This window comes from Bombyx mandarina, chromosome 26 (assembly GCF_030267445.1).
Source record: "Bombyx mandarina strain Sakado chromosome 26, ASM3026744v2".
Classification (NCBI taxonomy): Eukaryota; Metazoa; Arthropoda; class Insecta; order Lepidoptera; family Bombycidae; genus Bombyx; species Bombyx mandarina.
In genome coordinates, this window is record NC_143232.1 from 5,196,678 (window position 1) to 5,224,639 (window position 27,962).

At 36.4% G+C, this 27,962-nt stretch overlaps 1 protein-coding gene and 1 pseudogene across 5 annotated transcripts; one reads left to right on the plus strand and one right to left on the minus strand.

Moving 5' to 3' along the window:
* Nucleotides 1–912: 912 nt before the first annotated feature.
* On the plus strand, nucleotides 913–5,674 carry LOC114244667 (uncharacterized; annotated as a pseudogene). The gene has a single exon (XR_016325500.1). The product of XR_016325500.1 is annotated as an uncharacterized LOC114244667 (transcript).
* On the minus strand, nucleotides 3,028–26,867 carry LOC114248234 (uncharacterized). Of its 4 annotated transcripts, XM_089738842.1 has the most exons (13): nucleotides 26,721–26,867; nucleotides 25,748–25,917; nucleotides 24,183–24,345; nucleotides 23,261–23,383; nucleotides 21,934–21,999; nucleotides 21,365–21,697; nucleotides 13,508–13,752; nucleotides 9,461–12,282; nucleotides 6,912–8,058; nucleotides 6,733–6,808; nucleotides 5,744–5,857; nucleotides 5,113–5,201; nucleotides 3,028–4,946 (listed from the first exon to the last, which is right to left on the minus strand). In XM_089738842.1, exons 2-12 carry the CDS (start codon nucleotides 25,913–25,915, stop codon nucleotides 5,164–5,166), a joined length of 5,295 nt encoding a protein of 1,764 aa, XP_089594968.1. In that variant the 5' UTR covers nucleotides 25,916–25,917; nucleotides 26,721–26,867; the 3' UTR covers nucleotides 3,028–4,946; nucleotides 5,113–5,163. The 4 variants fall into 4 exon arrangements, with proteins under 4 accessions (XP_089594968.1, XP_089594969.1, XP_028037220.2 ...); XM_089738843.1 differs by lacking the exon at nucleotides 5,744–5,857; XM_028181419.2 differs by lacking the exons at nucleotides 21,365–21,697; nucleotides 21,934–21,999; nucleotides 23,261–23,383; ... (1 more) ...; nucleotides 25,748–25,917; nucleotides 26,721–26,867 and adding an exon at nucleotides 15,634–15,992.
* Nucleotides 26,868–27,962: the final 1,095 nt, after the last annotated feature.

The window sequence follows — 27,962 nt, forward strand, 5'->3', positions numbered from 1 at the left end:
TTACTATTATCCAAGCAACTAGCCTTTATTCTTCTAATAGGAACGATGTACGCCACGACAGCTCTGTGACCTAGAATACAACTATCCTATCTCCAGTGGAGACTAAGAGAGACCAGAAAATAAGAGTTCAGATTATTAAGCCAGGTTACTGCAATTACAAATCAGCATTTAATGGCGATAGAGCGTATCGCAAGTCTCTCCGCCACGAAACATTTATGGATTCCAGTTAGATGGGTGGAACAGCTGTTGTACAATATCATTGAGATTTCGAACTGTGTGCTTAGTGCGAGTTTTTTAACTTTCTCGATAGCGTAAAAGTTAGCTCATATTTGTATGGAATGGGATCGTTTGCGTACGTTTGCCGCTAGGGGCGCTGTTCCAACTGCATACAAAATTGGCTTAACTTTTACGCTATCGAGAACGTTAAGAAACTCGCACTAAGCACACCGGTCTCCTGTCAACTGTAATTTTTTACGCAAATTAGCGTAGTACAATACGACCGACGTAACTTGGCGAGTCCGAACTTCGCGCAGAAGGCTGCGCACAAACGTTTTTAGGAACCAAATGGTGGTATGAGCAACGTGCGCGGGGTGGAGGTCTAGGCTAGGGATTGACTCTGTGTAAACACAATCGTCCCTTTATTCAATCAAATATCGCAATCGATTTTTATCGATTTGGAATTTATTGATTTTTGTTTATATGATATACTGAATCAAATAGATTTACAAACATATTAAATGTTGTCGTTAGTAAACGAGATTTCGACTTTATATAAAAAAAAACGAATAACATTTTATTTTCTTGGTTGAAAGACATGATTTAGTTAAATATTAGTTAGTTATATACGACTACTACAATAGGGACTGTTTGTGAATATTTTAAACCTCTTAAAAAATGGAACATAAATATATTTTTTTATTTCAATTTCAACCATTTTGAAAATTAATCGATTAAACAATATCCTCAGACACGCATATTGTACATCCCTTTTTCTTGACATCGTTTATATTCGTGCATATTCGGTAATTCTCGGCATGCGGTAATGCATCTCAGTTACTCGTTAGCATTGGTGTCGTGTTCGTGTCGCTATCTCTGTCTTGAGTACGGGCGGTTACAAAAGGTTTCATTGATCGTTGTTATTTGTTATTATTTTACTGTTAAGTTTTGTTTAGTGTTCAGTTTTTTGTTTAGTTTTATGTTTGTTTTAGTATCAAGTGTCCCTTGGTATTTATATTATTTCGCAACAAAGATGCCCCCAAAGCATAATAGTGTTTTAAATCGTCAGGCGAGAAAAATCATTTTTGATTTAACTCAGTATTTTAAAAAAGAAGAAGGCGTAAGACAAAGTTTTTTTAAGAGTTGCTAACGCAACTGGTGTGTCGCAACGCACAGTACAGCGGATCGCAACTGAAGGCAATATTTTGGGCTTACTTTCGGTATTCCGCACGCCTGGCAAGAAAAGGTCTAGATCGAAGCCTATTACTGATATTGACAATTTTGACCAAGGTATAATTAAAAGATGCATACACAACTTCCACCATACCGAAAAAGAAATGCCAACAATAAATAAATTATTAGCGAAACTCAAGCAAGACGTGAATTTTCAAGGAGCTAAAACGAGCTTACAGGCCATTGTTAAAAACTTGGGTTTCAAGTGACGAAAGACCGAAACCAATAGAAAGATCCTTATAGAGAAGACCGACATTCGCCTAAAGAGGATATTGTACTTAAAAGCAATAAAAAAATACAGGCATGAAGGGCGACCAATCGTATACACTGACGAGTCTTATGCCCACTCATCTCATACAAAAAGTAAGGCATGGTCAGATGGTTCCGCTAAAGGAATAAAGTGTCCTATATCAAAAGGTCAGAGGATAGTTATGGTGCACGCTGGATCAGAAGTAGGATTTGTTCCGAATACCCTGCTGATGTTCAAATCTGGGAACAAAACTGGAGACTATCATGATGACATGAATTTTTCAAACTATGAGAAATAGTTACGGACTAAATTGATTCCAAATTTGAGCCCTAACTCGGTGGTGATTATCGATAACGCTCCATACCACAACAAAATTTTGAATCCTGCCCCTACATCAAATGACAAGAAAGCAAAAATGGAATCGTGGTTAGCAGAAAAGGGTATACCATATGAAAAAGACATGCGTAAACCGCAACTTTATGATTTAATAAAAAAAAAACAAAGACGGGCATAAACAATACGTGATAGACGAAATGTTTAAAAAATACAACCATGATGTCCTTCGATTACCGCCTTATCATCCAGATTTAAACCCCATCGAGATGGCGTGGGCTGCTATTAAAGGGCACGTAGCGGCTAAAAACGTCGGCTGGAACGTAACCCGGACAATGGAGCTCATCCAAGAAAAAGTAAATTTAATGGGTCAGGAACAATGGAGTGCTCTATGCAGAAAAGTGCAAAAGGTCGAAGATGAATATACGCAGAGCGATCATATTATTGACGAAATGACGGAACAATTCATCATTAATACAGGTTCAGACTCAGAAAATGAATCTGAAAGTGAGAGCGACGACAATTACGATGACGAACCTATGCCTAGTACCTCACAAAGGACACAAGAGGCAGATGACTTTATGTTAGGCATTTCCACCTTCAGCGATAGTGATTAAGTGATAGTGATAGTGAATAGCAAAACGTTTGACTGTAAATACTATTCCGTGTGATTGTGATGAAAATCTACTACTATCGAAAGGTGAGTGAATCCTTAATTTATTACGTTATTTTTATAGATTTTTGTCTCATAGCGTTATGATATTCATTTTATTTGTACTTGGTCCCTGTATAAGGAAATTTTAACTCGTATTTTAACTTTAAAAAATGAATGCCAATAACACTTTTTTTACGAGTGTACATGCGCGAAAGTTCACCTGCGGCTATATTCAGGCTCGCCAAGTTACGTCGGTCGTATTGTAGTTAATTATGAAATGAAATGACTCAAATATTGTTTATAGACAAGATAGTGGCCAAATGTTGAAAATAAAATACAATTTATGTATTCAGAATTATTCTTTATTAAACTTTGTTCAACAATATATGTTAATAAAATAGAATTTCCTAAATAAGCATCTGTTGACAACTTTTCGAACACGAATGTCTTCAAATTTGAATAAATTGTTCCCAAAATACATATTACCTTTCATTTTAGAAATAATCAATCAATAGAATAATAAACATAGTGCAAATACGAACTAAAGACATATTAATATATTGAAATCACATAATTACGAATATTGTATAATATATATACAGTCAAAATCTGTTATAACGACATCGAAGGGACTGCTCATATTCAGTCGTAAAAACCGATAGTCGTAACAACCGGTGATGTTTAATGTGTATCGTGCAAGTACAAACAAATCGATAGGGAATTATTGGAAAAATATATTTACATAATACGCGATTTTTCTTCAATATTAATTTGTTTTCTTTTTTTTTGCGACATTTTAAAAGTTTCACGAATAACTCCACAAAATTTTGGTGCGTCTTGTGCATAGATAAGTAACAAACTAACTAAGAGATATGAAGAAGCGGGCTTTGACTACCGCATGCACGTGTTTTGTTTCTAAGAATTAGAAAAGACCCTACACTAAACTAAATCCTATTGTTTTCTTTCCTGATTTTAAAAGCCATTGAAGACAAATGTGGATACCTATTCAAATTGTTTACAATACAGCTTAGCCGGTCGTTCTAACAGATCTAATTCTCCGAAATATTAGTTAAATGTGGTCGTTTTATGAGGTATGTCGTTATTACCAATGTCGTAGAAAGCAATATTTTTAATAAGGCGGTCATATGGCATTCAGCCGGGACCTTTGTTCTTGGTTATTATAACCGGTATGTTGTATTAAACGATGTCGCAGTAAACGGTTTTGACAGTATAACAAATAGTCTTTTAAAATTATTGTCTTTTAAATAACCTTATGAAGTGTTTAGAGATTTACGTAAGAGTGACATTTGTTTCAGGTGCTCTTCTCTAATACTTAAAATTAAATTAAAATAAATTTTTAAGTTTTGTAAAACTAGAATCTAATCCAAATCAATTTTGCTTTGTTTAATACAAAAATGAAATACGTATAATTTGTATTTGAGCGTTATATTATACTAATTGTCTGGGCTTCGTTTGCACAAAATAAAATGCAGCACACAAACAGGTAGTTTTCCAATTACAGAGCATAATGCGACTCAGTGACGCACAATGCCGAATTATGCTGAAGCTTAATTGGAACGTGAATTAGTTTTCAAATGCATCAGCAGAGTGCGCTAAGTTAGCAGTTTTAATTAACATTGATTATTTCTAAGAAACTACGACGAAACGAAAGCCTTACAATTTTTTCAACATTAAATAATGTTACTAACGATAATATAAACAAAATTTCGATCAATGCCAACTTAAAGAAAAAACACTTGTCAATTTTCTGTCACTGGGTCGGTATCGATTGCACGCATCACGCGAGAGCAGTACTTTTGAGAGTGCTCGATTGTGCGAAGCGTTGCTGTAGTTGGAACATTCAACGTTGAGCATTATGCCGCATAATGCCCTCTTGTGCTGTCATTGGAAAACTACCAAAATCAGTTAAGTTACAAGAAATATAAAGTCATGATCATAAAATATTTGTGCAGCGTACCTACTCGAAAAAAAACTACTAAAGGTAGAATAAAAATTGCCAACTTAAATAAATTTGTGCATACTAAAAACTACTCTAAAGTGACGACAAACAGGTAAAATCAATTTAAAAAATCACTGATGGCTTTATTTTAAAATACAAAGTTAACACAATTAGATCACAAAAACAGAATAAAAATGAAAATAAAACTGAGACATTGACAGCAACATCTACAAACTAAATCTAGATAAGTGATTTAAAACTAAATACGTTTTTAAAATTAAAAATGTCTTCTTAGGCACCTGGAAAAGGAGCAAAGATTATTTTAAAAATTATGTTTTTTTAACTTTTAATGCAATTTTTCTTACTTCAGCTCATTCAGAAGTTGCGACAAAACAGGCTTCCTTTTTTGTCTAGATGGACAAAACACAAAAGTTTTCATTTTCCGAAATGTACCAAAATCCTTACCATCAAATATACAATTTGTACTTTCTATCATCATCATATTTCATTTTTTCGTTATCTCCTGCGGCTCCTACTGGTAGTTTTCTTTGATACTAAAAAAAAGTAAAACATATTACCTAAAGTTGGAATCTAATTAACAATTAACGATAAGTTCTCATAATTAAAGGCATGAGTAGATGAAGGGGTTAAATACCATTTGTAAGATTTTTACATTGAATGAAGGTGTTTCGTGCCTCTAAACCATATTAGACCTTAAAACTCAGGGTATAAAGGCTATTTTTAGAAATTGCATTTGATAGAGGAGTTATTTACAAAGAAAAAGTACAAGCGACAAAAAGTTTGTTGCCCGTTTTCTCAAAATTAACAAATTGTATCATGTCCCCTTCATCCACTCATGTCTTCCAATTTAAAGATTAATAAATAATTAAAAAACCGAATAACAGCATTAAATAGCCGCAAACTGAATTAATAATAAGGACTCGCCTTTATAATGTTAACTTTTTCGTTATTATAATATATTCCTAAATTATAACCCATCCAAATATAAAGGTGATTGTATATAAAAGGCATTGTATTTTCTTTAAACCAAGATTGAAATATCAAGCAAATCAAGTCATACACTACAAATTTGTACCTTCAGCTTCACTTTTTGCGGCACGTGTACTTCGTGCTCGAGTTTTCAAGGGAGACACTATGGTCGCAGCCTCCACTTCTTTTTTAGTCCTCAAAGCTTGTCTTTTATTCGGTACTGCGTGAAGACGTTTTAATATAATAATAATAATTTCTTTGGTGGTAGGACCTCTTGTGTGTCCGCGCGGATAGGTACCACCACCCTGTCTATTTCTGCCGTGAAGCAGTTATGCGTTTCGGTTTGAAGGCTGGGGCAACCGTTGTAACTATATTTGAGACATAAGAACTTATATCTCAAGGTGGGTGGCGCATTTACGTTGTAGATGTCTATGGGCTCCAGTAACCACTTAACACCAGGTGGGCTGTGAGCTCGTCCACCCATCTAAGCAATAAAAAAAAAATTATGTTTGCAACAATACTGTGGTGAATTAAATTGGTCAGTTATTATATTTTACTAGATCGTAAACTCATTATATTATTATGTAAATTCATTTGTAAAAAGCGCTTAACGATGGGCACTTGTGAACATACTACATTGTGTACGAATATTGGAGGTTTTCAGAATAACTAAAAACACTGATAAGTAGTAAACACGCAAAAACAGTCTAGAACCTACGAATGAATGAAAGGCCGAGTAGCGATCGTAGAAGAAAGATATAACGACATTTCAAGATGTTTGCATTTATACAAGATTAACCGTACTCGCCCGCTTCGCTGGGCATTTAAAATTAACATTGTTATTTATTGTCATTATTATTAGGGAGTCCAACACACGTATAAATATTAGCCTATCCATTATTATTAAGTACATGTATTTTCTACATGGATACCAAGTTTCAAGTCAATCGGATGTATGGTTCAGTAGTTATAACGGAACATCCGTAAAAACTACTGTAGATTTAATATTAGTATAAATTAGTATAGATTGAACATTGAACGAATGAAAATAAAAGTAACTGATGATAGTGCTTGTGATTCCAACAAATAACATACCTTTCGCTGGAGATGATTCGGCGCGTGCTATCCTCTTACGGCTATTTGCTTCTGGAACTATTTCCTGCTTCGCCGTCTGTAAGAAGAAATATCAATTAAAACCACATGTACAATAACACTTTTCTATTTGTTTGTATGTTAAATTAATTTCATTATTTTTGGTTTTAATTATTTATTACCTTGGTTCCTTTCTGTACTTTTCTTTCGGCAGTGTTGGATACCGCAACTCTTTTGTTCTGAACCGCTCTGGTTGTCTTACCGCCTCCAACACTTTTATTTATCTCTTGACTCTTTTTTGAATTTATCTTCGGTTCCTCACTAACAGCTTCAGCATCAACATTTTCGACGGCCTTCTTTCCACGCCGCGAGGTTTTAGCAGGTATTACTTCCTCGACCACCGTTTTGCGTTTACGACCTCTTTGTTCGGGAATAATGGTATAATCATTTCTTACACGACGAGTTTGTCTGACCGGTTCCGACTGTACGCTTTCTTGGGGTTCCAATTTCTTTCCTCTTGTGGATTTCTGTGTGATTTCACTGGCAGGTACTTCTACATTTTTGGCTTTTCCTCGTGTAACTGGCTGTTTTTCCGGTACCTTTAGTTTAGATCTTCGAGTTTTAGGTAAATTGTCTTCTTTGGAAGCTTTTGTAGTATCATCCGTTTTCGTATTCCTACCTCTTTTGGGTTTGTCGGCTTCATTTTGTCGTTCAGCTATAATTCTACGTCCCCTCGTTTTGGGTTCATTTTCAACACCAGGCTTTGCCGTTCGAGATTCTTTGGGAGATTCAACGGTTGTTTTACGGTTTCTTTTAGATTTTTGTGTGATTTCTTCGACACTATTAGCCTTATCGATTTGGGCTGCATTCCTCTTAGCTCTAGGTTTCAATTTCGGTGACGGTTTAGTAACAACAACGGTAGTTTTTTGTACTTTAGCTCTAGTTGTTCTTTTTGGTGATGCTGTAACCTCTATTTGTTTTTGACGTCTTGTAATCTTTTTTGGACTGATCAACACTTTGATTTCAATTTCGATGTCATCATTTTTATTCCTAGACACCTTGGTTGGTTTTGGACTAAGAACTGGGGATTTCTTTGGAATGACTAGTGAGGCTCTACGTTTTTTGGTGTTATCAGAATTATCAGTCCTATTGCGACCTCTTGTAGGTCTAGTTTTTACTGGACTAGCCGGCTTAGCTTTAGACCGCGTTTTCTTTGGGGACGGTATTATTTCGTTATTAGCTGGTTTCTCTATTTTTGCTTTTGTCGTCCTTCTGCCTCTTTGTTTTGGTTGAGGTCGAGCCGGTTCATCCTCTATTGGTCTTGATACACTATAAAAAAGGGAATTAAAATGAGAAAAGATAAGTAAATAACATACATATCCTATTACTTTTAACATCATATGATAACTGTAAAATCGTAGCAAACGTTAATTATTTATTAAAACTAGAGGTCCCTATGTAGTCGAAATTCGACTATAATTAGTTGGAGTTGTAAGGTTGTACACTATTATGATTGTATTTTATACTTCTATAATTACAAATTTTGCCAAGGCTGCTGCACTATAAAAAAATATTAATAAAGACCAATTCTCAATTTGACCACTGACGTCAAGAACAAAAGTTTGACAATAAATAATATGCATACGTGTGTGCGTCAAATACATGGTATCTAGTGTGTGTTTTCTTTATTGATTTAATGTATCTTTTATGCATTATTTAAAAAAAATATTAGCATTGTGCACTTCTTCTCTATACAGTCAAAACCGTTTACTGCGACATCGTTTAATACAACATGCCGGTTATAATAACCAAGAACAAAGGTCCCGGCTGAATGCCATATGACCGCCTTATTAAAAATATTGCTTTCTACGACATTGGTAATAACGACATACCTCATAAAACGACCACATTTAACTAATATTTCGGAGAATTAGATGTGTTAGAACGACCGGCTAAGCTGTATTGTAAACAATTTGAATAGGTATCCACATTTGTCTTCAATGGCTTTTAAAATCAGGAAAGAAAACAATAGGATTTAGTTTAGTGTAGGGTCTTTTCTAATTCTTAGAAACAAAACACGTGCATGCGGTAGTCAAAGCCCACTTCTTCATATCTCTTCAGTTAGTTTGTTACTTATCTATACACAAGACGCACCAAAACTTTGTGGAGTTATTCGTGAAACTTTCAAAATCTCGCAAAGAAAAAGAAAACAAGTTAATATTGAAGAAAAATCGCGTATTATGTAAATATATTTTTCCAATAATTCCCTATCGATTTGTTTGTACTTGCACGATACACATTAAACATCACCGGTTGTTACGACTATCGGTTTTTACGACTGAATATGAGCAGTCCCTTCGATGTCGTTATAACAGATTTTGACTGTATTCTCTATAAGTGTGAAAAATTTCATACTCATCCGTCCGCGCAATTTTCGTAAAAAGGGATACAAAGTTTTTGCTTCACGTATTAATTTTATAAAATATATTTCAATTAAATTTTAAGAAATAAGTAAGTAGCATTTGCAGAAAATTTAAATATCGTAGTCGTCGTTTGAAGTCGTCGTGGCCTAAAGGATAAGACGTTGTAACTATACTGAGACCTTAGAACTGATATCTCAAGGTGGGTGGCGCATTTACGTCGTAGATGTCTATGGGCTCCAGTAACCACTTAACACCAGGTGGGCTGTGAGCTCCTCCACCCATCTAAGCAATAAAAAAAATATACTCACGCCACAGTCGTGTCACTCTCAGCTGGTCGAGTTTTGTCAAAGGCAGCAATCGGCGAAACTCTGCCCAATTCTGAAGCGTTCATAGTCATATTGACTCTCCCTTTAACCGGCGTTGAATGTACTACAACCCTTTTCTTAATTGGCAGGATCGTAGTATTTGCTGCCCTTTCCATCGAGATTTCCTTCAAGGACCTCTTCTTTATAGGCAGTTTCCGAGCGCTGTATACTTCTGAAGCGGATTTCTGACGATTCTCTGTGATAATACTCCTAATTACTGTACTGTCGCGTACTCTTGATCTTCGGATTGGCGTATCACCTTCAAATGTACTAGTCGCCAACCTTTTAAGTTCTCTAGTCAAACTTGTTGAGGATTTATCTTTTTGCAAACATTTTCTCAAGTTGGTCTCTAGCCATTCCTCGACGTTATCGGTTATCATATTCATAGACTTATTCAAAGATGCATTTTTTCGTGCATTCTGTTTTTGAGGGGCCCTCGCTGTGAAAGTTCTCGAATAAACAGCTTTTGCTCGTGGCTTACCGCCTACCAATTGATCAAATAAAATTTCAGATTCATTTCGTGACTCATTGAACAATTCTTCGATTCCGCTCAAGTCACAATCTTGATTCTTTTTTTGTTGTCTAAAAATATTTCTCACGCCGCGTACGTCGGTCAAATCATTTTTAGGTGAAAGCCTCTGCAATGTTCTCTTCACGGCTGATACATTTCTTAAATCATTTGTCGGACTCCTCCGGAATAGTTCTTTTACACCCCTAACGTCGTTCAAGTCATTTCGTGGACTTGTATATTTATTTTGTATTTGGAACGACGTTTTAGCTCCTGAAACTCTTTGCTGATCATTTCTAGGTGATGACGTAGAAACATTTTTGACACGAGCGTCGCTTAAGCGTTCGGTGGAGCATTCCGCAAAATCCTGTTCGAGATTTCTTACATTTGTCAGATCGTTTATATTAGACTTCCGATGTCTAGGAGAGCGGAATAGTGTTCTGACGCCTGCCACGTCACGCAGGTCGTTCTGTGGTGTATTTCTGCGGAACAATCGTCTAATTCCCGTCATGTTCGGACTATGTGACGGTGTATTTATCGGACTAATGAACATATCAGGCGTGATAGCTTCCGTTTGGTCAAGAATGGAACTGTCTGGCGTTCTATCCGCTACAGCGATAGTGTTTCTAATTGGTTTTTTAACTGAAATAACATCCTCGTCCTCCTCGAATAGTTGCTTCCTAGAGAATTCGGTCATACTTTGAGACAACTTTCTCTTAACCGGACTGTTGAATAGCTCTTTCACGATATCAGATTTGTTAAGATCGTCTATAATGGAACGTTTCGATTGAGGTTTCTTAGCGGTCGAGTGCTTGTTTTTGACGGCCTCTTGTACCGGTTTTACGGCACTTTTCGGTGTAATTACTTCTTCGTGGTCAGGCTGTGGGGCGTCCTCGTCTGTGACGTCAGAGTCGTTCGGTGAACCTTTCATCGACCTTAGAACAGCCCTCATTGCACTAGCATTCAACGATTTTGATTTTAAGCCGGCACGACTGTTTCTAACTGTGCCAATATCTCCTACAGTCTTGCGTTTCGATACTCTGCCAGTTCGAATGTTCCTTGATGTAAACGAGCTGTTATTTAAAAGAGTTTGAATGCTTAACATTGGAGTGCCTACATCTTCGGGACTATGTCTATCTTCTGGAGTAGTATTTCCCTCGTTAGTTGAACTAATTACACTTCCATTCGTAATGTCGCTTCTTTTGTTAAACGTAGCGTTCGATAACAAAGATTTAGTATTACGACTGACCCTTTTCGAAGTCTTCGGAGACGAATCTTCCTCGTCGTCAACGAGTAGGTCGCTGTCATTAATCCTGGATCGACTTCTGGAAACTCTAGATATTTTCGTACTGTTGATCGAGATATGTTTTCTGGTGTTTTCGGGTGTGGTCAAAGACTTCGATCGTCTTGTGGACATAGAACTCCTTGAGTGGAGCGTTTCGTCACCCGATACACCCGGATTGGATCGTGATCGATTTGATATAAACGAGCATCCTGATCTGGTCGACTTAGCGACGTACGGAGTGCTAGTTCCGAGTAACGTTGGATCGATAGTCGATCTCGTTTTCCTAGAGATGCTATTACCGGGAGTACCAAACGAGTCGCTCGCGGACGCCACAGAATCATAAACTGAAGCGTTCTTTTGAGAATCGTTCGAATCTATAGAAACTAAATCGACAATCGAATACGATTCCATATTACGTGTTCTCGGACTGAGTGTTCGCGTTTTGTAAGCGGACGCTATCGAGGTACTCTGGCTGGACAAGTCATGTGATAGATCAGATGACGTCAACGCCTTTTGCAGGATAAGGCTTCCTCTCGACGATTTTCTTCCACGAGGTCGTTGCTGAGTTAAAGATTGTTTCGGTGACACGGTCAGGCGTGTTCCGATGGTACTCTCCAATATTCGACTGCTGCGAGAATTTATCGGTCTCCTTGGCGAAGGACTGGGAGAGTCGGAGTAACGTAAAGTCAACTCTTCTTCCGACATCGTGTCGTCACCGTCGGAACGTTTCGTCGTGTCGTTAACCGTCAGAACGTCACTGGACATCTGAGCGCCGTTCTCCAAATTACTCAAATCGAACTTTATAGATTCGGTTTTACGGGTGTTTCTCTTTGGATCTTTCAGCGCCGATTTCTTGGCGCTCGGTAGTAAGGGCGATTTCTGAGGACTCTTCTGTCCGGAGCGACGCGACAACCTGTTCGCTTGTAAAGTTGAATTTCGAGCCTCCGAGTCTGTTACTTCGAATATCGTTACCTAAAAACAAAATAAGACAGTTCAAAACTAGCAATACGCGATCGTGACATGATAAAAGTAAACATAATTTTCATGACATTTTCCGAGTTTGTTAACAAACAATCGTTTTTAATTTCAATGAATATCTATCTAATAATCAATTGTTGTTATTTATTTATTTATTCAACTTCATGCACAAAGGTACAATGGCGGACTTAATGCCTGTGAGGCAGTCCTGTGGTAGGTGCATTACTTATTGCGAAAATAAGAAAATTTATAATAATATTACATACATATACAAACACATACACGGTATATATCTATATATAATCACATACAACAACGTACATAATATTTATATCATGATAATAATATAAAATTTACACATATCTATATATAATCACTATCATATATATTCATATACACACTTATACACAACATAAAAATATTTATATTGTTACATATTAGAATTATTTTAAATTTTAAAACGAAACGCGAAATATGAAACACTTGGGGAAAAACTCTTTTCGCATTATAGTATGTATGAACTTGTAATAAAATCTCTTTGGCTATACTATTTGTATCTGGCTGGTTTGGGTATCATTAAAAGTTTAAATTTTAAAGAAGATAATTCCAAATTCAAATTAGGAAAATGAGTGATTTTTATTTATTAATACTCTTTTATTAGCTTCAGACGTATGTATGTAATGGAATCTTTGAACATGATTTTGACCCCCTTCGAAACGTCGTATTAACTCGAAATTTGGTATACTTATTAGGCACATATGACAATTCAATATTAGAAAAAAAATTGAAATTAAACTAAAAAATGGAAAATAAATAATAATTTAAAAAAACTAACAAAATACACCTTTATAGAAAAACCAACTAAAAAATAGAAAGTAAATTTTAATAAATTTGAATTAAAAATAGTGTAAGAACAAATGATTTTATTGTAAAAAAAGCGTGTGGTGCATGGTATCAGTAGTTATAAATATTTTATGAACAGATATGAGTTGAAGGGTTATTTTGATAATATCCTGAAAAGCACCCCACGCTTTTTTACAATAAAATCATTTTTTCTTACACTATTTTTAATTCACATATATTTTTCGTACTGTCAAGATGAGTGAATCTAATGAAGAAATTCTATACATTTTAAAATTTTACTAAAAAAAATCTATTATTTGCGCTTGTTTATGTGTGCCCATGTTTGTTCACAATACTCAATGGTCACAATACTCACCGAACGATTCCCCGAGCTCCTACTAGTGCCGGCTGCTGAACTGGCTCTTGTGTTGCTGAGCCGGGACGACGAAGCGCTCTCGCTCTCTTTAGACCGTTTCCCTAGACTGAGTCTGCCCCGCGGATTCCTCCGCACCGGACTATGTTTCTTAACTACGTACGAGGGAGTCTTAGATTTCGATCCTAACAGTCTCTGTTTAGGCGTGTGCCCTGTCATCAGCATCAGAGCCGCTTGCTTCGTGTGATCTGCAATTTTTTTTTTTTTATATAATTGTCGGAAGACATTTTATTGGTACGTTTTATCCACGATAGTTTGGACATTTTCTATCGCTTAAATGATATTTTTTCATTGGTTAGATGGGTGGACGAGCTCACAGCCCACCTGGTGTTAAGTTGTTACTGAAGTCCATAGACATCTATAACGTAAATGCGCCACCCACCTTGAGATATAAGTTCTTAGGTCTCAGTATAGTTACAACGGCTGCCCCACCCTTCAGACGAAACGCATTACTGCGTCACGGCAGAAATAGGCGAGGGGACTACCCGCGCGGACTCACAAGGGGTCCTACCACCAGTAATGAATTAAGGAGTTCACGACACAACTCGGTTACCGGAGCCCATGGACTTGAGATATGAAGTCGAAGTCTAAATTGTATTGTAGAACGTCTATTCCATCTTTCAAACTGGAGCAAATAATTGCTTCGCGACAGAAATAATCATACCTCATACCACCAATACATCGCGGTATACCGATAATACGATACTACCCATTTTCCGAATCTGGTACTGGCGGTAGAATTTCGTGTGAGCTACCACCACCCTGTCTATTTCTGCCGTGAAGCAGTTTCGATTTGAACGGTGAGGCAGCCGTTGTAACTATACTGAGACCTTAGAACTTATCTCAAGGTGGATGGCGCATTTACGTTGTAGATATCTATGGGCTCCAGTAACCACTTAACACCAGGTGGGCTATGAGCTCGTCCACTCATCTAAGCATTTTTTTTTTTTAAAAGTGCTCTTTGATGTTCGGTTTACAGATGTTATTTTACAATACATTATTCAATGTTAATTATCACCAAAGTGAAGTTTTCCAATGTTGTTACGAAATATACGATACGAAAATAAAACTATACAAAAGGATCGATAAATTCGACTTGTTTAATTACTTGATAAGAGCCATTATACTTGGCTTTGCTACCGGCTTCGATAGTGGCTAATGCATGTTGCTGCCGGACTTTTTCAACTACAAACATATAAATAATAAAATAATTTCCAAGGAGACAAACATAATAATATGTATAGTTATTCTTTTTTTATTTATTTTTTATTGCTTACATGGGTGGACGAGCTCACAACCAAAAGGTTACTGAAGCATACAGATATTTACAACGTAAATGCGCCACCCACTTTGAGATGTAAGTTCTAAGGTATCAGTATAGTTATCTAGTATAGTTACAACGGCTGCTCCACCCTTCAAGCCGAAACGCATTAACGCATTACTGCTTCACAGCAGAAAAGGCGGGGTGGTGGTACATACCCGTGCGGACTCACAAGAGGTCCTACCACCAGTAATTACGCAAATTACAATTTTGCGGGTTAGTTTTTTGTCAGGTTGTCTGTTATATTGTAGATTGGCGTTAATTATTTCTCACAATTTTAATGATGGTCAGATTTTTGTCACGTTTTAATTTAACATTTTTATGTGATACTCATATTACCTACTATAAAAGGTTTTAGATGACATTGTACTACATTAAAAATTGTTGGTGATGTGTAATCGATATGCATATCAAGGTTTTTCATGCTTAGTTTGAATATAATTTATGCTATTAGTCATTTTCATTAACATGTGTGTGTAACTTAATTAATTTCAAGAAACATAAGCATTCGGGGAAAACCTGATGATTAATTATAAATAATGAATTAAATAATCGTAGACTAATGACTTAGGGAAGTACTATATACAACTAAAACTTTGCTGTGAATTTATAAGTTTTTATATTATTTTTATGACCGATATTTCAAATGTTTAACACCACGCGGGTTCGCGCGCTGCTTCCCCCAAACACGTGGAAAACATAAATCAGAAAGGCTATGTTTTGTGATAAAAAAAAATAAAAAAATAACCCAATACCACAGCTGCCGATATTTCCGCAGTACATCGTGATCAGAGACCTTATAATCACAAGCTTCGCGGTCACGGATGACTAGTTTAATAAAGTCTGACCCGATGTGAGTACGTTCTCATAGCACACTAAAGATAATCTTTCAAACACGTTCACAAAAGAGTTTAATTTCTCACAAATGCACCCACTAGTCCTTGCACTTGCAACGCGTCACTCACCTTGATCGCATTATGTACATATTTGAATTACATTATCAACTGCTAAAACCATGTGAATATAATGCAACGACCGCAGACACAGAAATTGTAAAGAGAAAATTAATTTTTCGTTTTTCAGTTCTAGCCGGCTTTCAGACGAGACAACGTTTTTGAACTAAATGCATAAGATATAAAAACACGTAGGTGTGACGTCACTGACCTTGCATTTAACTAATGCGGTAAGACGGAAACGCTCTTAGATACAATTTCAATACGTGTTGGGTAAATTACATTCAATGTTTTCTTTCTTTGATTTAGGATCTCACTCTCTAATTTAAAGGAGGTTTACCATAACCATTGCAACTCGACTCGCAGTCCATAATTCTTGCCGAAACAAATTTCTTAGAGAAAACATATCGAGAAATATAGTTATCAGCCATTGTCATGGAGCCTACCCTATTGGTCAAATAAAGAAGAAAAAAAACGCGCTCTTCACTACTTTTATTTAAAAGAAACTAAATTTCTACACTGATTGGCCCTAGCAATTCCAGTGGGAGGACTGTACTGCACGTGGTATGAATATTGACTGACTTTTAACTTGGAAAATACAATGAAGTAAGTAAAAATGCTGAAACATGATATCGAATAACAATGATGAAATTACGATCGCGAATAGAGCAAAAAATTGTTTTGCTCTAATGCACCATAAGCACATAGAAATAAAGGTTATAGCTGATCGTATCGTATGGTTGTAGCCCATAATAAATTAGCAGAGTTTGAACAAAATCTAAATCGCGCCAACGAAATCCCAAGATATGTGTGCAAGCCCGCCCTCGCTCTGTGAAAGAACATCCTTTCCCATTAGTTGATGACCTGCGACGGAATAACTGAAGCCTTCGTGCTTATACCATGAGCATCACGTCAACAGTTCCCACTTTCTTACAGTACGACAACGGTTATAGCATAAAAATATTGTCTATACCCATAGACATAGCCACTGAGTCGAGATCTTCTCAGTGGGTCGCGTTTCCGATCCGGTGGTAGATACTGCTAAGCACTGCTCTTGCTAGAGCTAGTGTTAGCAAATCCTATCGGGTTGAGCCCGTGGGCTCACCTACCCTACCTACCAGCAAATAATTAGAGAAAAAAAAAACGGGTAATGTATAAAAACAAGACCCGATCCACGGTTCCTATTAATTATTGCTTTGATTCGCTAATTGACATGTCATTCCTAAGCCATAATCACATCAGACGGTCACGACGCTCGGAACCAATGCAAAAAGCAAACTAAGTACTAGAACATAAATACGAAATGCCAAATAAGTATTTTCATTTCGCTCTAAAGTTATTTGTCGATTGACAAACTTTGTTTCACTTGAAAACTTTTAATCAACGCTTTGGATATTTGACAATAATATCTAGCATTACTACCTAGTCAGGTCATAAATTCTGTCACATGTTTAATGTAAAATAATTGAAACAAGTTTATTCATTATGTAACCATTCATATACCAAAATAAACTTAACAAAACATAGATTCTTATGACACTAAAGTTTATTCAAAATGACCTCCGTGGTTTTGAATACAGGCCTTCAATCTGCGCGGCCAGTCGTCTATCGCAGCACGAACGAGGTCCATGTCAATATCGGCGGCTGCCTTAATCAAGGATGTCTTGAGTGACTCCAAATTGGGATGAGGCTTTGAGCACGCCTTTTCCTCCAAGTGTTGCCATATCTTGTAATCTAACGGATTCAAATCTAAACTGGAGGAGGGCCAGTCTTCGTGCCGGATGAAGTCGATTTCACGCGCCGCCAGCCAGTCTTGTGTGCTCTTCGCTCTATGAGCTGGCGCCGAATCTTGTTGGAATACCCAGTACCTGTTATTGAACATGGTATGAGAAACAGGTTCCACAAGGTTCGTCAGGACTGTATTTTGATACACAACTGCATTCGTTTTTACACCTTTCTCACAAAAATGTACCTCTGTTAAGCCCCAATAAGAAACTCCCAACCATACCATGAGCGAGGATGGAAAATGACCTCGTTGGACACGCGGAATACGGTTGCTCGCTTCTTCACTACTGTGTGCGTACACCTTATCATTTTGTTTATTGTGGATCTCTTCTACGGTAAAAATTTTTTCATCCGAAAAAAGAATTTCCCGATATTTTTTTCCCGCGTACCGCTTCAACAAAGCGCGGCATCTCTTCAGTCTCAGGTCCATTAGACGAGCATTCAAACGATGTCCTGTTTTTCTTCGATATGCCCGAAGCCCTAAGTCTTCATTTAACACCCTTTTCACCGTGGTTCTGCTTAACCCCATCTGAAGGGCCAACAGTTTCTGCTTACGTTTGGGATTTCTTTGAATTCGCGCCTTCACAGCTTTTATCACTGCTGAAGTCCTAATAGACCGAGGGCGACCACTTCTTGACCTGTCATCTACACTAGAGTCTTCAATTGTATCGTTTGATGGTACGATAAACGAATCTTTTGGTTATATTCAAATTTTTCAGTATGTTAAAAATTTGAATTGGCGCGTAACCGCAACGATGCAACGCAATAACTGCAACACGGTCTTCTTTAAGCGTCCACTCCATATTTAAAAATGAGTAAAATTCTAAAAGTATACATTTTTATTTTCATGAACAATTCGAAATTCGAATTCAATAAAAAAAATTTGTGGCCAGCATTCTAAAAGAAAAGTTTTTACTGTGTGACAATACTTATGACTTGACTAGTTATAAATGATAATTTACTTGATCCCAATCTATCCACATTCGTGTTGTACTAGGACTTGTTTGTTAACTGTAATAATAATAATAAATAACTGGGAACGAATCACGCACGGTCATTCGGCCCCAATTTAGGATTCCCTGTGTTATGGGTACCGGAGACTGACATACATACTTATATACGTTTAAATATATACATATATAGATAATAAACACCCAGACGAAGAGCAAACAAACCTGTTCATCACACGAATGTTTGCCCGATGCGGGAATCGAACCCACGACTCTTGGCGCAACAGTCAGGGCCGCTAACTACCGCACCAATGAGTCAGTCAAATATAACAATTAAACATTCATTACTTTATAGTATAATAAGATTATAGACAGTTACAATCCATGCGACCTCATACATGAGACAGCTTGTAAAGGTTATCAGAGAGAAAAAATCGAAGGGTGTTTATTTATTTCGTGAAATATAATCACTGCTAAAACAATTATCGATGTCGTCATACGACACGGAATATCCGATGACTTTATATACCTATTGCCTTTGTCCTTGACGACTTATAAAGGTTTCGAAGTTATTTTATGGATAAAGCATTTGTGACTCCTACACGAGTCAAATAAGTCGTAGCTCTGCATCAAATAAATTTTAAATTAAACATTGTTTTGTTTTGAACACTCCAAAATCGAGACCGTATTCTAAAGTTTGAAGGGTGGGGCAGCCGTTGTAACTATACTGAGACCTTAGAACTCATATCTCAAGGTGGGTGGCGCATTTGCGTTGTAGATGTCTATGGACTCCGGTAACCGCTATACACCATGTGGGCTGTGTGCTCGTTCACCCATAAAAAAAAAAGATGTGCTCATTCCCAAGTTCCCGACTCGCGCCGACGGTTTATTGTCTAAATAAGTAACTTAGCCGCACTCAGTAAGAAAACCGCACTGAGATATAGCTCAACAATCACTTGGCGATAAATGTTTTTTATATACATATGATACATATGATACATTTTAACGGCTCTATGGTGTAGTGGTAAGTCACATGGTCACTACACAAGGAGGTCGCGGGTTCGAATCCCGCCAAGGGAAGATGTTTGTATGATAAATATTTTAAAAAAAGTATTTTCCAGGGATATGGACGTATATTAAATGACGTATGTGTATAATAAAAAACTCACATTTATTTTCGTTATCTGGTATCTGTAACACAAGTTCTTTACGAACTTAGCACGGGACCAGTTAACGTGGCGTGATTGTTAGTAAATATTTTTTTTTTTATTAAAAAAAATATATATATTATATATAAAATAGATCAGGTCTCACTGCACAAATCTTCTAAGTTCATAAAAGCGTCTGTAGCCTAATAAAATCTACACGAACCAACGACTATCGCGATGAATGAATAACATTGTGTAATAAAACTTCGTATGTAAATGGGTGACGGCGTTAATATCGTGATGTCTGTCACTAGACTCGGGTAGCCGATAAAAAATAAAACTGAGTCACAATAAAACAATATTTCAGTGACTTTGGTGTACAATCCCAAAAAACAGCTTCTAATGGGCAGTTTTTATAACTGAAAACATCAGGCCACAAACTTTTTTATTTGCTCATTTTGTATCTACAAAGAGCTTCTTTGTTTTTTTTTGGAAATTTTATTAAATTGGATTAGATGTGATCACAGTGCTTTTCCAGATATCGCTTCTGCCATGTACATTTTGACTTTAAAATGAACTACCCTATAATATAGTTTCCGGAACACTATGACATGTCCGTCTTCAAACGAGGCATGTTGAGAGTACTCAGTCCTAGGGAGCAGCTTGGCTGTGCCCCTCCCATTGCTGTTGTCAATGAGCGACAGTAATTACTACTAAGTGTGCTATAAGTGTGCTCATATGCATACAAGGGCAATGAAAAAAAGAAGTTTCTGATGAAGCTTGTCCAGATACTTTTGAAGTCGTCGTGGCCTAAAGAATAAGACGTCCGGTGCATTCGTATGTAGCGATGCACCGGTGTTCGAATCCCGCAGGCGGGTACCAATTTTTCTAATGAAATACGTACTTGACAAATGTTCACGATTGACCTACACGGTGAAGGAATAACATCGTGTAATAAAAATCTAACCCGCAAAATTATAATTTTCGTAATTACTGGTGGTAGGACCTCTAGTGAATCCGCACGGGTAGGTACCACCGCCCTGCCTATTTCTGCCGTGAAGCAGTAATGAGTTTCGTTTTGAAGGGTGGGGCAGCCGTTGTAACTATACTGAGACCTTAGAACTTATATCTCAAGGTGGGTGGCGCATTTACGTTGTAATGTCTATGGGCTCCAGTAACCACTTAACACCAGGTGGGCTGTGAGCTCGTCCTTCCACCTAAGCAATAAAAAAAAGACACAACGACTAATAGAAAAATTTTCCCCAAAACATTTTTCCTGTTCAATAATGTTTATAAGCCTGATCACACTGTTGTGATTTTGTTCTAATATAGTCTTTGTAGATAGTTGAGCACACTACCTATCTGAGCAACCACCATTGCTCATAAAGTTTAGTATTCCAGTAGCACTCAAGCAAGCCACTGTCTAGCATTGAGAACTCTTCTCAAATCTTTTTCTATAAAAGACATGTCATATGCTCAATGAACCGGGAAGGTAATTCAGACCGAAGCCGGATGGTACATGGAGGATATCTTAAATAATTCTGTGTATAATCGCAGCGACTGTAGGTAGTATATAAATAAAGTCTGCTTCAGTCATGGACAGTGGTCATTCTCTGATGAAACAAAACTATGAAGCAACTTACCAATTTTAGTAGGCGCTTCAATCTTCATAACCCTCATTTTCTGTGCGCTCTGCGCTTTCCTGAGCACCGTGAGCCTTAGGGGCGTGCTCTTCTTGATTGTAGAAATCGTCCTGCGTGTGTTAGGGACGTGAAGCGCGGTTGGAGTCTGCGAGCGACTTTTTGGGCTTTTCTTCGTCTTCCTGGACTCGATCCACAGCGTAGCTTTGGTCGGATCCTGAAGGGAAGCATTCCTAGGACTCGCTTTCGTAGACCTCCGTTTTCGATTGTCTTCCTCGTGCGAGACATCCGCGTTTCTGGATCGCTTGCTTGATGGAGGTCGAGTTTGATTTTGGTCTACAAATACAGAATATTATGTTTTTAAATTCATTCAGTTGGGAATGAAAAACTGTTGGGACAAATCTTTTTAATTTAAATTTTTTTTAATATAAAAGTATATTATTTAATGTTTTAGCATGACAAATTCTTAGCATTAATAATGTTGGTATCTTAAAAAAAAATTTTTATTTGAGAGGAACTATATAATAAGAATTATTACTGGGAATGTTTCCTAAATATTTGTTTATAATCACCATTCTGATCAGTAGTATCTCTTCTTTGAGGCTGAACAATCGCAACTTGCTTACCGCCTGTGCTACCTGTTTGTAATTTAACTGATTAATATTTTTACAAATTTTTCTATGGCTGTGTTTATTTCTTACTCGATTCGTTAATTAACGAGTAAGTAAGTATATAATTAAGTAAGTATAAAGTCAGTAAGTAAGTACAATATTATTAAGTATATCTATATATTAATACATGAAGCAAAAACTTTGTATCCCTTTTTCTCACACTTATAGAGAATATAGAGGAATGCAGAATGTTAATTTTTTTTTTATTTATGCATAAAAAGTACATTAAATCATTAAATAAAAACATTACACACACTACCATGTATTTGACACACATACTCATACATACTACATATTTGTTTACTGCCAAACTTTTCTTATTGCTTATAGTCTGTGATAAAAGTGAGAAAAGATTCAATATTGTTTGTCTTTATTAATACCTGTCTAAAGTGTACATAGTCTTGGCAAAATCTGCGATTATACAAGTATTATAGTCTTTGACAATGATGATGATGATTATGATGATTCATCTGACCAATTTCGGCCATGGCGACCACTTGGACTCCTATCCATCGATTTGGCGCTCGTGCGCTCAAAGATGCTTATATAGCCTATCTTCGCGGCAAAACTCCTTGCGCATTGAGGGCACGTAAGCACGCCGTTCTCATAATTATAGGTTATGGCAGCAGGTGGGCGGGCCTTCAACTGGTCGCGTTTGTAATCAAGGTCAGCTTTACGCTTTCTTTTCTTTGACAATAAAATCATAATAGTCGAATTTCGAATACCGGGGGACCACTCGTATTTTTTTTATTGCTTAGATGTGGGGACGAGCTCAAAGCCCATCTGGTGTTAAGTGGTTACTGGAGCCCATCGACATCTACAACGGAAATGCGCCACCCACCTTGAGATATAAGTTCTAAGGTCTTAAGTATAGTTACAACGGCTGCCCCGCCCTTCAAACCGAAACGTATTACTGCTTCACGGCAAATGTAGTAGTAAATAGGTAAGTATATACTTGTAAATGCAATTTCGAAAAGGGCACATCTCTGAAAATGTAAAATGTTCAGGAAATAAAAAAAAAACTGATTATTTTCTAAAGCAGTGTAAAATTTAAAATTTTAACTTTTGAGATATATTTTAGTGTTAATTAGCAATTGAAAATTACTAGAATTATTATAAAACGGGTGTAGGTAAGCCTCAAAACTACATGTATATGAAAAAACGTATTTGACAAAGTATGCGACATGTGCCGTTTTCGAAATTGCATGTTCAATTGAAGTGTACAGACCCGGCATAGAAGCCCGGTGCGACATCTCGAGCGCCAGTCGCAGCGCGCGGTCCCGGGCCGGCCCCGACGCCGCCGCGCTCGCCCGCCGCGACACCCGCCCGCCCCGGCCGCACACGTACACACCTACACACATTTTACTTTTTTTTGCTGATAGCCTTAGAGGCTATTTTAGCTTAACCCTAACGTGTGGGTGGGCTCACGGAGCTCAAACCGGGAGTGTTGCTAACACTGGCTCTAGCAAAAGCGGTGCTACGCAGTATCTACCACGGGAAACGCGACCCACTGAGAAGATACGGCGAGAAACTCAGTAGGCTGTGTCTATGGGTTAATTTACTCGTCAAACCCTTCCGATGACCGGTGACCGGTGCTTGAGGTAACTAAAAGCACCGTTAATGGATCGGGAGGATCCGTAATGACGTGTTTAGAGCGACGTCGACTGTTGACCATTCAGTCGACATGATCTGGTATGTCTAAATTTACTTACAATAACCGAACAATGCATGAAGGTTTTCTGTAGCTCGATTACCTAGCTCGCAGACAAACAAGCCACAGGCGTAACATGAAAGCTTCTTTGAAAAATTGAATAGACTTTGATTAATTTGTATTATATTTCTATAGCTTCCAGCACACAAGTGTTTCACAGCTGATAAACTGTACAGTGACTGGCACTTACATTTCCCACAATTACCCAAATTCACCCTAGCACCGACACACAACATAATGTAGAATGATGAAAGAAGTTTACTCCAGAAAAAGAGAACAGAACAGAGAAAAAGAAAAAAACTACAAACAAATTATAAATATGAAAACCTTTTCATCTGCATTAAAAAATGTAGGATCATTTTTAATTTTAATGCCAATTAAGGAAAACTGTACTTGCTTATAATGTTTTTTAAGAATTTCATAATCAACAAAATCATACCTTGTTCAATCTTCTGGAATTTTTTACTGATATTTGGATTGGCATACTCCCAGCGTAGAGATCGATCACCTAAAGTTATCACATCATAGTGCTTAAGCGCTGCCACACTCACAGGCTCTCCATTCACTAAGGTATCGCCATCGCCAATATTTCGTACAACAGTCTGTTGATTTAAAATCTAAAATTATTACTGGTGGTAGGACATCTTGTGAGTCCGCATGGGTAGGTACCACCACCCTGCTTATTTTCTGATGGGAAGCAGTAATGCGTTTCAGTTTGAAGGGTGGAACAGCCATTGTAACTATACTGAGACCTTAGAACTCATCATAGCTCAAGGTGGGTGGCGGCATTTATGTTGTAGATGTCTATAGGCTTCAGTAACCACTTAACACCAGGTGGACTGTGAGCTCATTCACACAGCTATGCAATAAAACAATAAAAAAAAATCACAATATTAAAATAGTTACACAGTTTTAGTGCCAAACCTACAACAGATAATAGCAAATAATTTTATTACTAAATCATTAGTAAAATCTTATTTTTATAATAATATTGTCTTTAAATACTCAAATCATTAAGTAATAGACACATGAAATATCAAGTATTTTAGATAGAGTAATTGAGTATTAAAAAAATCAAACCAAACACTTTTGTTTTTAAATCCAATAGAAAGTTGCAGTTTTTATCAAGATTAAGTAGCCTTTTAAAATATCTTAAAAACTAGACAGTAAAAGTCGCTAATTAAAAATTAAAAAGAAGTCGCTAATTAAAAATCAGCGACTTCAGTGAAAATTATCACATTTTTTAATTATTAGAATGAAAATCTCAAGTTGATAAAAACTATTGATTCCGTGATTTTCGCTTGGCCTGAATGTATGCTAGGCCCACCGGTGGACCACAAAGCATTCAATGTGTTAATGCTGCCCAGCTTGGAACTTAGGCATTGGAGCATTTTCATTGTGTTTGAATTGAGGCCTATAAAATCAAAGGCAGCTAAATCCAAGTCTGTCAAATATTCGGGTAAACTCAAAACATGTCATTACGGATCCTCCCGATACATCAAAGTACTGCTCTTGCTAGGGCCAGTGTTAGCAACACTCCCGGTTTGAGAAACTGAAATAACTTTGTTCGATATTCTTTATTTTAAAGCAGATTTATAAAGAATGAGAATATTACTAATAATCTGAATTTTAAATGATAAAACTTCGTTTATTAGTACTTAGTACAGAGTAAAAATGAAATTTCTGAACTGAGTTTGTTAAAGATTTAGCTGCATTTGTTATAACATGAAAACACTAAAGCGTGTTCAACTAATTAAACAAGATAGCGCCATTGTTAATCCATTTTACGACATTAAGGCGTTTAGCTGCCTTTGATTTTATAGGCCTCAATTGTGGCTATCCTCCCTTTAAGCCAGAACTGTTGAATAGAATTATAGAACAGCAGAATTGTTGTTTTGCAGTTTGGTAAAAGTAGTAAGTTTTATAACTATCATAAAAACTTTTAGAAATTTGTTTCAAATATATTAATTGATAAATTTTTACAGAAATTTTTTATTTGTATACCTGATTAGCATGCACAACTACAGTTGCATGATGAGAGCTGACAGTTGGTAACATCACACGGATATCACATGCAGGGTCACTACCCAATGTAGCCAATCCATCAGGCAATGGGTATTTTTTAACATCACGACCATGACGGTCAAGAACCACCAGACAGCCTCCTGACATACCTGTTTAACAAAAGCATCAATAATTAGTTTTCTAAGCTGTACATTGATTTGTTTCAAATGATACAACAACAATATCTTAAAGAATATCTTGTTTTTTTTCATTTATAGTAGACATTTGGATAAAAGTACGCCTAGTTTTAAGTGGTTACCGAATCATATTCACCTCGTATTGCAGAAGATTGGTACTGAGACATGAAGTCGCAATGCCAGTTATATTCTGAATAGCTCCCGCTCTTCAGGTTCTTGTAGGATATATATTTCTAATTTAAGACATAAACATCCATCTTTGTAAAAAACTTACAAATTGTCATATTTGTATTGTGTGTTATATATAGGTAATACTAAAGGAAAAGTTTCCTATTCTTGCATGTGGTACAATTCATGTGGTCAAAAGCATAAACTAATCAAACAATATTTATTTCGACTTTATGACAAGTAAATAACCTATCGACCAAACTTTGTAGCGATAAAACGAGATACTTACCTTTTTTTGTTGAACAGAATACAATGTTTATAAACAAAAGTTTAGTTTTGTAACAAAAACAAAATGTCACCGATTTGACAGCGATTTATTTCCCGCCAATGGAAAAAAAATGTTAATTTGCAAATTTAAGAAATATTGTTTTTTTTTAGGGTAAACAAAATAGACCATTAATTGAAATTTCAAAACAAATGGCTATTTAAGCCTGTTTATGTTTTAAAAACCAGGGTTTATTTGTCAAATGACATTATCTGACATCATTTGAACTAAAAACAACGCACACCGGGCTGATGTCGTTTTAAACTTAAATAAAAACACTTACTTAGGCTACTTTAATATTTTTAAATTCGTATAAATACTCTCATAATAATCGAACCACTCTTGAAAACACGAGCAATTGTTTACAGTTAGAATAAAACTTCGATAAAAATCGTAACCGTATGTACAAACGAATAGAAACAGAAACATCAAGATCAAAATGGCGCCCTTCGTTATACTCTTAATTTCAAAATTTATTGCTGTCACTAGACACTTGACCTTTGAGTCTGAATTTAATTACTTCCAACACTAAGCTAGTGCACACTATTTAAAAAAAAATGATATTGCTTAAATTAAATAACAATAAAATAAAATAAATACTAACTGAAATCACGAAATAAGAGCAAAAAAATACAAATAAAATACGTTTTTTAAATTGATTGTTACTGAAGGGCCATAGAAAACATAACGTGAATGAGACCAACCCATGGAGTTAATAAGTACTAACTATGCACCAACTGGTACTTATTAACTCCATGGCACCAACCACTATGAGATATAAAGTGTATAATCTATGACTATGATTTCTATGTTATGTATCGTGGCCTAAAGGTCCATACAAGGCCAAAAACTCAAAAAAAAAAAAAAGTTATGTATCGTGTCTCAAATAATCAATTTTAACGAATATGGTACCTTCAAACATGAATATAGATTTAAAACTCAGAGTAAAATAATCCAATTAATTTCACTCTTCGTGTTTCCGCCAAAGAGCTTTGACTATATTTTCATGGTCCATAGGGTAATTTTTGGAAAAAGGACCTGAACGTAGGGCCGTAAAACCAAAACATTGATTATGAGTGGAAAATTAGGCCCTTCGTACACAAGGCTACGCAAATCTTCGATACTAATGTTGTAAACGACATTAGTATCAAGTCGCGAATATCGAGTTTTTTTTTTTTTTTTTCCTACCTATGCTGATAGCCTTGAGAGGCTATTTCAGGCTTTGCCTATTTAGTCACTATACCAATAATTTACCATTAATTATAACATAAATATAGCATCAGATATTACTTGTTGTATTGTTTCCGGTTTAGTGGATACGGATATCTGGTATGCTAGATAATTATCATAGATCACAACAAGAACGTCGGCAATCCGGCTTACATCGGTTAGCATAATACAATGTACACAAAATTCGTGTAAATATCTAAAATAAAAGCTTATTAGAAAGAATATACTGCCAAAAAGTGTTTTTCGTTACAAAATTATGTACTGACTATGTTTAAAACTATAATAATATACCAAC

Bases quoted from the DNA above. Each gene is read 5' to 3' on its own strand.
- LOC114248234 (XM_089738842.1), bottom strand. From the start codon at position 25,915: ATGTCAGGAGGCTGTCTGGTGGTTCTTGACCGTCATGGTCGTGATGTT. The intron at 5,858-6,732 runs GTATGTTATTTG...GTCTTCACGCAG, and splicing joins CGAATCATCTCCAGCGAAAG to TACCGAATAAAAGACAAGCT. The intron at 5,202-5,743 runs GTACAAATTTGT...ACTTTTTTTTAG, and splicing joins CGCAAAAAGTGAAGCTGAAG to TATCAAAGAAAACTACCAGT.